This window comes from Gymnodraco acuticeps, unplaced genomic scaffold (genome assembly GCF_902827175.1).
Source record: "Gymnodraco acuticeps unplaced genomic scaffold, fGymAcu1.1, whole genome shotgun sequence".
Taxonomy (NCBI): Eukaryota; Metazoa; Chordata; class Actinopteri; order Perciformes; family Bathydraconidae; genus Gymnodraco; species Gymnodraco acuticeps.
The window spans coordinates 56,782-67,757 of NW_022990165.1; the positions used below are offsets into that span (position 1 = coordinate 56,782).

Consider the following 10,976-nt stretch of genomic DNA (forward strand, 5'->3'; position numbering starts at 1 on the left):
GTCATCTAATTGTTTTTCCTAATATAACAATCTGCAGCTTTTAAATAAATACGTTTTATTCAACATAATAACTGCAAGGAAAACAGATTTCTCGACACAGCTTTAAAACAGCAAATGAGACCTTGTTAAGTCTCTAGATGTGTTCCTTTCATTCCTGCTCCAGTACATTTTACACAGTATTTAAAAACAGAGCTGCAGACTGAATCTTAAAAAAGTGATTCATATAACAAGCTTTACTGTACAAAATACATTCTGACTGAAACCCTTTCACATGTATACAGCAGATGTCGCCACTTGCGTTAATGCATGGAAACAGACAATTATTTCCAGTACGTTTACTTCATGGCTTCAGAAAGCTTTTTTATCGCCGATCACTACTGAATATCCCACATATCTACTATTTTCTTTTAGATTTATGGTATGATTATGTTCAATTAGACACTAATTCAATCTAATCCTTTCACTGCGATAAAACAAAATCAGCAACACAACATGCAGTTCTTGACATGATTTGTGGAGCCCCATTCAAATTCTCTGCATAGTGAAAATTGTGAAAATGAGATATACTGTAATTGTCTCGTCTCTAGTTTAGTATGATTTATCCACCGCTGCCAGCTTCTTAGACAAATAACCCTTACAACACTGCTTCAATCATCTTGCAGGAGACACTGCTATAAACATTCTATGCATTTCTGATATGCTTGCTTTATACTGAAAGAGACAGGGGATGTTCCTTTGATCACATGATACAAAAGGGCCATGGCTTTTTTTAAGACCATGTTAAAAAAGATAAGAGGTACCATGAGGCTTTTTCACTCAGTGGATTATATTTTCATTCCTCCCTTTCACTCCTGATATGCAGACAGTATCATAATAGCGCCCATTATTTTGGGCACCGTTTGGCCTAAGGGAGCGGAGTGAAAATACTTCATCAAAGAACATCATATTCTCTTTCTCTGGATGCTGGCCAGCTGTGCCGTGACACCACCTGCTCATATTGTTCTACCGTCTCTCCCTGCGCTGGGTAAAGCATGTTCAATCCACCGCTCATGACACCTGAATAAAAGCTCAAACCCCTAAGCCAACGCTTAATTAGTAATGTGAAGGATATGACCGTCACAAGTCAGCACGGTGAGACGTTTCACAGACTTTAAAGTCACTCACATGGAAGTAGTTTGAGGGCAAGGGTTGGTATATAATGTTTCTACTGCAGCCAGGTGTCTGAGACTCAAAAGATATTTCGTGATAAAAGAGAAAGACCGTCTCGTCAAAAGATGACAAATGAATGACAGTCATTACAAAAGGCTGAAAGGCCGTGGTGGAACAATCAGAAGTCTGTGAGGCAAGGATACCCTGTTACCAACAGCAACACCTTTTTAAATATAGTCTATAAGAAGCGCAGTAGATGAACTAGTAGATTGTAGTATGTAGCATGGAGTCTAAGCAGGTGATAAAGGAACACATTACCCAGTGCAAGTGTGGCTTATTAACAGTAAAGCTTCATTGCTGGTTTTGGTCTTTTTGTGTGATTTGTTTGGGATTGGAATAATCTAGAAAAGTAGCAGTTTTATGCTATAAACACGAAGCCTACCTTTAACCTCTTGTCCAATCGATAGGCCGGCCCATTTTCTCTGTTTAGAAGAAAAGCAAGTGATTAATTTAGGAGCACGTCTCGTTTTTTTCTTTTTGTATTAAGACACAATATTGCAGAAAAAAAAAAAAAGGCAATTTTTTACCATTTTGCCATAAACAAGGAAACTAGATTTTCCAGAAGATTTAAACTATACTTTATACTTGACATGTTTTAAAAACATCAGTGTAACGTTCCTCTGCAACTTGGTCTTATTGTCACATCTTTATTCGCCTGTTGACATTTCACACAAGCTGGGTTTCTGACATGGGGACCAATGATGGCAGTCATGTCAAATGATAGGCCAATCAACCAATAGATAGTGTTTATTAAATGATTGTGGTAAAATAAGACCGTGTTGAGGAGCTTACAGTAGTACCTGTGTGCCGTTGTGGCTGCCTTAAAGACGGCGGAAGAGCAGGCAGAGAAAGGCAAAAAAGGAAGAAGCAGTAACACACAGATTGAGACAAACAGAGAAGTCCGAGCAGAGAGCGCACAGCAAAACACACAAGAGAGTATATGAGGTCACATATTGATATCAAGATTAAGATAATATAATGTTTGCAAAACTGATATTTGAATACATTTAGCAGCTTTCAACTCCATGCAAGTGTTGAACAGTGCTTTGTTAAGGACATCCCCAGTTCAAATGATAAATTAGACAGAAAACATAGGAATATTTATTTTATTCTACAAGTAACCTCAAGCAACTGAGATAAATGGTTAGCTACAGTATATCAAATTAATCATTGTTATTATTTCCCCCCACATAATCAATATATGTTAGATTCATTCTGCAGAATACAGTTCAGCAGCGATGCACAGCCAGCCTCAGGCAACACAGTAACCATGTGGCAGGTAACATGTTGCCATTACATAGTGAGGCGTACCTGTGGCAGGCTGAAGGCGATGGTCCCGGCGTTAACACTGGGATGCTTCCTCAAGGTGAACACGTACATGTGGGCTACATTGCGCACAGTCACATGTCTGTATTGAGATCAAAACAGAACAAAGGATTAAACGTGATATACAGTAGAGATAGCAACCCAGATGTTACTGTTTTTCCAGATGTTCCTACTCACTGTTCAAACTGTGGCTCCTTGTCATTGATGACGGCGCAGTTGGTCAGTGACAGCTCGTCCGTAGGGCACCGAGCCGCTTGCATGAACTGGAACGAGAGCAGAGCAATGTAAACCGTGACTGGACTGGACTTCTAGTCTCTGTTGACAGTATTTCAATGATTTAAGGTTTTGAAAGCAAAATGTAGTAAGGATAAAATAAGACATTTAGAGATACAATCATATGATTAATACGTTTTGGTTAGAAGTACAATATAGTTTTCTTTTTTATTTGCTACCATCTGTGATGCTATACATGAAAGCTAGTTTAAAGTGCTGCAGTATTGAGGGGTCAAACCTGGAAATGAGCCAGCATGTTTTGCACTTCCTGTTCTCTTGTTTTGAAGTCAGTTATTTATTTTAATAGGTATTAGGTAAGATCTTTAAAATAAGGTCTGTGGTTCATACAAGCTCAAGACATGACACGTTTTGTTCTATCACATCAAATACATCAGGAAATACATCCACTCCTGAATTCAAACTATTTATTCAAGTGAAAAAAGGCTGTAGGCAAGTGGCTAAATGAGACTAGAGGTTGTCAGGGCCCTTAGACGTCAACAGCGCAAAGATGATAAACTAGAGGTGCAAGCGTACTGTAGTTCATTTATAGCTTTAGACTTCTGTCGATTGCATTAACGCCGTGTCCATTTGTAAAGAATATCTTACCAAATAATATAAAGCGTGCAACATCATTAAAGGCCCCACGTCTTTTTCCCGCTCATGAATGCAACAGAGCTTTTTTCCACAATAATCCAAGGGAATAATCCTATTGACTTGTTGTTGATAGACCCAGGGTGATGCTCACTTCCTGGTTGGCCTACAGAAATACACCGTCCCTACAGCACTCTATGTTGGACTGTTACGGAAAATAATTCACCGTGTTTACAGTTGGTATGCATGGTTCTTTTGTAGCTCAACACTCTTGTGACTTTGCATCCAGTCCCCTCTAGCTCAGAGATCATGCTTGCAAAACCTCCATTACACGCATGTTGCTATGGTGATCTCTTTACACTGCTAAAGCCTCCTGAGAGCTTAAGCACACTGGAAACTTCCAGAGAGGTCTGATGCTCCTTAAATTCTTACTCTGTTCTTTTTTTAAATGTCAAGTGCCTGTGTGGAGTGTACGCTCAGCCTCCTCTGTGTATTGCTGATGTATTCTACTGGCTTTCATTGGTAATGTCCAAGTGGTTTACAGCCATTGTACTTGCTTGAATAGAGTGAATAAATGTTTGTCAAACACACAAGAAAAAGGTTCCTTTTGTCTTTCCTATATATTTTTCAATGAACTGCAGGGATGGTCCTAATGTGGAACAGTTGGGTCTGAGAAATGCAACCCTGCTCGAGTAGGGAAACCATTATGTGCTGCAGACAGTGGACATATTGAATTTAAATGGTCTTGTTTTATCAGCTGTATCAAGCATGAAAGTGACCCAATCAAGCTTATGGCGATTCATGTTTTTCAGCTTATGATCATTTCAGCAATATCTAATTTTGTGCCCTCTTTTTTCTCAGTTTCATTATGCTATAAAGCGGGAAATTGCAGGTGGGTTTTTGGATCTTGCTTCCAACAGAGACAAATAAGGGGATATATGACCTCCCTGAGGTTTCTCCCATGTTTCCTTTAAACTGTGGGTTTTCTCTGGAAGTTTGTCCTTGTACGATGTGAGGGTCTAAGGACAGAGGGTCTAAGGACAGAGGGTCTAAGGACAGAGGGTCTAAGGACAGAGGGTCTAAGGACAGAGGGTGTCGTATTGTCATACTGATATTCTCTACAAACTGTGAAGTCCACTGAGACAAATGTAACATGTGTTAGGGCTGTGCGATTATGGCAAAAATCATAATCACGATTATTTGGGTCAATAATTGATATCACGATTATTTTGACGATTATTCATTGACCATTTATTGAACTTTAAAACAAATAATATTTTACCAATAAACAAGATCAACAAATATGTTGGAGCGCACTTCCAAAACCATACTAAACATATATTATTAATATGATAAATAAAAATAAATTAGACCAAAATAAATGAAATCAAACATGTTGCAGTGCACTGTCACAACCTACTGAACACTCCTTAACATATAGCCAACATTTTGGTAAAACATATTCAACATATTCCACTCAGTTAAACGTTGAAGGCTGGCCAACCGTCATGGTCCAGAAGTAACAGGAAATAAATGTTGAACTACAATTTAAGACCACATAAAAATGTTTAGGCCACCATGGCAAATGCTAGTAGGGCTGCTCGTGTCATCTCTTAAAGATTTTTTGCAAGAAACACCAGCCTGTTTACATGGTCTGGTTTCAGAGATCAGCGCAGGCAGGTGACGATATTGCCACCTGTACTGAAGACCCTCAGCCACGCCCCGACACATGGGGTGACGCCGGCCAATCACAAAGCTTTGATGCGTTCAAGTGCATTATTCTGGCACAGGAAGATTATGTTACAGGACATTAACGATAAAACAGAATATTGTTGTTCTATTTTTAGACACATCTCGCGAGCGACTGGTTGGGCCTCCCTGGGCTAGACCATAGGTCCGTTGTGGTAGCAAAGTAGTCAGCTGAAGCCACATCTCTCTCAACTTCCCCACGGCATTTGTCATATAGTGCAGGCAGCGCAGACCTGCTGAAATAATACCGAGACGGCATCGCGTAACGCTTGTCCAACGTGTTGACAAGTTGCTTAAAGCCCTGGTTGCTAACAGTGCTAACTGGGCACATATCTTTAGCGATGTGAAATGTAATGGCACCTGTAATATCTCTGTGTCTCTGCGAGCTCGTCGCGTAGGCCGTTGCTCTGTACAATGTGTCCAGAATCGATGACTGTGATGATGTGGTGGATGAAGTCGAGCGGGCATCTGCTTTTTGTTGTATTACTGCCCGGTCGTATTGCACTTTGTGGTTGTATTTCAGCTGATTAAAGAGATTGGTTGTGTTAGCGTGTGGTGCCAACACAACCTGGTAACAAATCCTGCACTGTACTTTGTTTTGCTCCACGTCGGACTCCTGAAAGCCAAAGTACTTCCAAATAGTGGAAATAGTTGTACCCTTCTTTTTAACGAGTTGCTGCTCTTGATCTGACATCTTCGCTCGCGCTGAACACTCACAACACATGTCACTCCCACGTGGCCGAGTGGGCTTTTAGGGTGGGGTGAAAGCGCACCCAGCAAAAATAATCGTATTTTGTCAATTATGCTGTTTTCATAATCGTCGCAAACCATAATCGTAATCGCGATTAAAATACGATTAATTGCACAGCCCTAACATGTGTGATATTGGGCTATATAAATAAACATTGATTGATTGATATTATGCAATGTTGTAGTTCATACTTACATATTTGGTTTCTACTAGGACATTATTAAATGCTTTTAATGTTCAAATAAATCTAAATGATTTGACTGATATGGTCTGTCTGAATATACCTGTCTAACACACTTAGTGGTGCATTTCTACAAAGGAAGTATTTAAGCTTTGGGAGATTCTAAGATGGGAGGCCGTTTATTCTAATGAACCTTCCTGTGATAAAGGCAGGGGGAAATCTGAATGGCTTGCTGAGTCGCAATGTGTGTGATTTATATATATTTAGAAAGTGTGTACAAAGTAATGCACAAGTTAATCATATGACCATCCCTATAAAACCAAGGTAGCTAAAAGTGACTTGTCAATCACTAGGTAGACCTGCCCTAAAGCATACCAAGATACATCATCTATTTTACTCTACATGGAAGCTAAGTAACTAAATAAGCAATGTGCCGTATCAAAAAAAGACTTACATTTATCCATGTGATTGTGGTAATTATTTATGTAGGAGGTAGGGTCATTTTCTCAATAGACTTTTACACAATCACACTTCTTTTTGAAAAGTGAACCCCTGCAGGATTTGATAAAGAATTCATCTTTGAAAAACATCCTCATACTGTAAACTGCACTTTTCACAGCCAGAGGACGTCTGAGCAGATTATATGATCCCGTCACATTGTGGGGAATTTGGGTTTAAACAACCTCAACGTTTTAAGCTCTTCTGCCTCTGCCAGACCCGAGTGATGTTCTAACATTGCCTCACACTGCAGCATTACATCATGAGACCGTTGCAATATGGTCTAATAACAGTCAGACCCAGTGCTAGCTACTGGCTGGGTGAAGCAAGCACCTTCAAGATCCACTGTGATGGTCTAGCTACTAAAAGTGCAGCATTAGGAAGAGCCTTTATTTGGCACCAAGATTATATTACAAACAGCCACACTTGATAAAGCAAGATTAATAGACTATGAAATCACGAGCAAATGTTTGTGGCATAAAAACCTTCCTAGTGGGTTTTGAATAAACAAGTTGAATTAATAGGAATATACAACAAATGATTGTTCATTTTCAACCTGTAATCTCATGACAGATTGATGATGCTAGCAGTGAAATAGAAAGGGTGGGTTAAGTATTCAAATGAATCTTGAATTAAGTGGTGACTGAGAATATTGTAAAAATGTATGCAAAATGCCAACTGTAACTCTAATGTATAATTGGTATCAGAATCTTTAATGCGTGAACTATGTTTTATTTTCCTAACAGAAATATTATATACAATGAATTCAATTTCAGCGGTTAATCATTTGAACATCATAACATGGTACTTGAAAATAGGACCAATGGACTGCGCCTTTAAACCAAAGTCTAATAGAGATCGAAAGTATTTCCTATGCACCAGAGATTGTGCAAAGAGCCTTCCTTGCATTGTTTCCATGTAATCAGCTTAGATGTAAAGTGTTAATGACACCCAGGATCTAAATAACAGGAACACTCTCTTATTATAGTAAGCTGAAAATAAGGTTGATTTAGACAAGACATATTAAGACGGAATGGGTTATTATGATACCAGTTTATTCGGTACATTTAGCCAAAACAAAAGCATTCTTATACAACAGACCTTAGGGATTTAAGGTCTGTTGTTATAATGTTCCTTTTTTGTTGCCCCTTATTTATAGAGGGCAGTAGTTTATGGTGGTTTTCTGTAGTATGTCTTATTTAGAGGGCTGAACGATTAATCGATTTGAAATGATGCAATTCAAAATCGCAAAGCGATCCACACCAATCAGAAGTGCTGTGCTCCACATGTACCAGCCATTGTTAACCAATCAGAAGTGGCCCATGATAGAAGGTGATAGACAGATTGATCCAATCACCTGCCAAGTCTTTTTGAAATACTATTTCCAAATGGCTTCCAATGGAGCTCTCCTCGATGGTTTGGTGAAACAAACCATCTGGGTCAGGTTAGTAATGCTCCATCACATGTTTCTATTACAGGGGGAATCTTAAAGTGAAGCTTGACTTTAAAGCAACCCAACGGAAGTTTCATGTAAGTTTAGTTCTTTCACTCGTAGCTCGGGCTGCGGGGGTGCTAGAGACTGGAGTACGTTGATACGACCTTCCTAGCCGGAGATATGGCCGCATTTTACAATACACTTCCGTTGGGTCGCTTAAAAACAAAATCGCAAATCAAATCGCAATATCTGTCAGAAAATCGCAATTAGATTATTTCCCCAAATCATGCAACCCTAATTTAGACTAACTATATTGTTATAAATTTGAAGGATTAAACATTTTAAACACATTTCAGTATGATGAAATGTTGAATTGAAACATCCTCAACAATTGAAATGAAATTCATTCTTCCAAGTGAAAAGGAAATGAATTGACGTCCACTAACCACCACTTGGCAAGTGAGATGCAGTTCACAGCTCTGAACAAGAAGCTAGTGGACTATTTGTTCTCAAACTATCTAAACCAGTTTCAACCCCATCTAAACCCCACTCATTTTAATTGTCAATAAATTGTTTCTGTTACTTCTATTACACACAGGTGTCAAGAATGTAATGGCTCTAGCTTCTCTTACATTAATACTACTTGTTTTTATTAGCCTTCTGTGATATCAAACTGATTGTTTGGGGGGATTTTAGACTGTTGGCTGAACTAAAAATATGATTTAAATTGTTGAACATTCTGGTGATTATTTGCTATATCATCTGTTAACCTCTCCATCCTATTTCCTTACAGTCCAAGGTGAAGTCTTTTAATATCTTGTTGTGTCAGTCCTAAACACTTAAATATATACTGTATTATGTTATGCAAGCGAGAACATCTAGAAATATCCATGCAGGTAATAGACTGCAACAACTGCAACAATTTCACTTTCAACTAGGTGTACACAGACGTGGGAGATTTACTTAGATCTTGAGTAAAAGTAGAAGTACCAGAGTGTAGGAATAAGTAAAATTCCTGCATTAAAAATGTTACTCAAGTAAAAGTAACAGTATTGGCATATAAATATACTTAAAGTACCAAAAGTAATACTTCTCATATGCATATTGACCCATTTCAGAATCATATATATGACATGTTTTTATTATAATTATCACAGCTGGTAAAGGAGCAACTAACTTGAAATACTTAATTTAATGCTGGGTAGCTTGTGAATTTAATCTAGATGTAACTAAAGTGTTATTTAAGTACTGATCATATTTGTTATCGTTAACAGCAAAGTAACTAAAGGTACTACGTTAATGTTGTGGAGTAAAAGTACACTATCTATCTCTGAATTGTAGTGGAGTAGAGGTACAAAAGTAGCATACAATGGAAATACTCAAGTAATGTACAAGTAGCTCAAGTACATTACTTGAGTAAATGTACTTAGTTACTTTACACCACTGGGTCTGCAGCTAATAAACTGAAACGTATGCGTAGACTGCTGCATAGAGTCATTCTAAAAACACTGCGACTTTCTGTACACTGCAGTTACTTTAAAAATGGCCACTGCTATAGGTAGTAAGTTGACTATTCAACACAAATTCGATTAATCTTACTGCACTTCTGGTTCCTTTTACCCATTAAATACAGTCAACACTTCCTTCATGCAATCGTTGGTTTAGTCTTTCATACGGAGCTGTATTAACTGCATCATTTGTTTCCATCAAAGTACATATTGACCATACATTTTGCGGGACTAGCAGCTTTGTGGCTGATACGTATATGAAGTTATAGGCTATCTAGAACAACAACAGTGATAGCACTACATGCTAGCAGTGGTCACAAGATACTCCGTTCCACTTCCGGGCTACGAAGTTTTGAATGACATCTGACTCTGCCACACTGGCTAAGTGCTGTGCTGGCTCACTTTACGTGTACAAAAAAAGCTTCTCGTTCCTCAAGTCCACGTTAGGTTAAGTATTCACTTGTTTCTGTTCGTGTTGTGTTGAAATGGTCATATTTGCTTCAAAGAAACTCACCCGGTCGGTCATCTTTGTGCTTTTTTTTTTTTAAACTCCGGTTCAAGTGCAATTCAGCAGAAACCTTACGCTGACAGAACAACTGCACAACTGAGAAAGTCACGTGGGGAGAGGCGGGACCTGGTGACGCAGATGATGTCATCACGCACAGGAAACGTAGGGAAGTCAGATGAGTAGATGCGCACTTCACCTCTTTCCTCAGCTGACTCTGAAGTAGGAAAATACTTCTCTCTACATACACAACACAATAGAGCGATATGTGACCTTTTTAAAGGGATGTTGTCTTCATTTCATATTTAATTTCACCTTGTTAATTATGTATAGCGGAAAGAGGTGTAGGTGCTTCCTCATGAATATCTAAAAGAGAATAGGATTAAGGAGGTGTCCCATCAACATTATTCATACTAATTACCTTGAAAAGCACTACATGCAAGGAAATAAAATAAATAGAAAATGCTCTTAGTGATTAATAATCAGAACGTTTCGCACCTGTTTTGCCAAATTGTCATTGTTTATATATCTTTTTGAGATACATTTCGTATTTATATTTTGCAAATGTATTTAAGAGTGAAACCTGTACAAAAAATGTCCTTATGATGGAAGTATTTTTCTCAATGCTTGTGCGTTAATATGAATGTCTTCAGAGGTAAATAAACATATCCTGCATTTTGTGGCAATAGTTGCAACTGTGTTGAAATAAAAACTTCTATCCGTTTTGATAAATAGATTTGTATTTTATTGGTGATGTTCCTTTATCTCTTGTGACTAACTTGGTTTTAAAGTGTTATAAAAAGAAAAGGTCTGAAGCCATGTTTGACAAAATGGGTTGGAGAAATCATCCTGTTGGTGTAAAAAAACAATCCAGAAACTCAGTTTAATTTATTTAATGCCCTTCATGTAAAGTTACTTTTTCAAAATACTGACAAATAGCAGCTGGAGAA

General features: G+C 38.2%; 1 protein-coding gene across 1 annotated transcript in view; it reads right to left on the reverse strand.

Annotated features, from left to right (window-relative positions):
* Positions 1-10,199, reverse strand: part of LOC117547070 (vesicle-fusing ATPase-like) — a 31,015-nt gene extending 20,816 nt beyond the window's left edge. Inside the window, exons 1-4 of the mRNA XM_034217535.1 lie at positions 10,036-10,199; positions 2,713-2,798; positions 2,521-2,617; positions 1,592-1,631 (exon numbers count right to left, since the gene is read on the reverse strand). Coding sequence (XP_034073426.1) covers positions 1,592-1,631; positions 2,521-2,617; positions 2,713-2,798; positions 10,036-10,047 — 235 coding nt within the window. The 5' untranslated portion in view covers positions 10,048-10,199. The remainder of the gene's footprint in view (positions 1-1,591; positions 1,632-2,520; positions 2,618-2,712; positions 2,799-10,035) is intronic.
* Between the last annotated feature and the right edge of the window lie 777 nt (positions 10,200-10,976).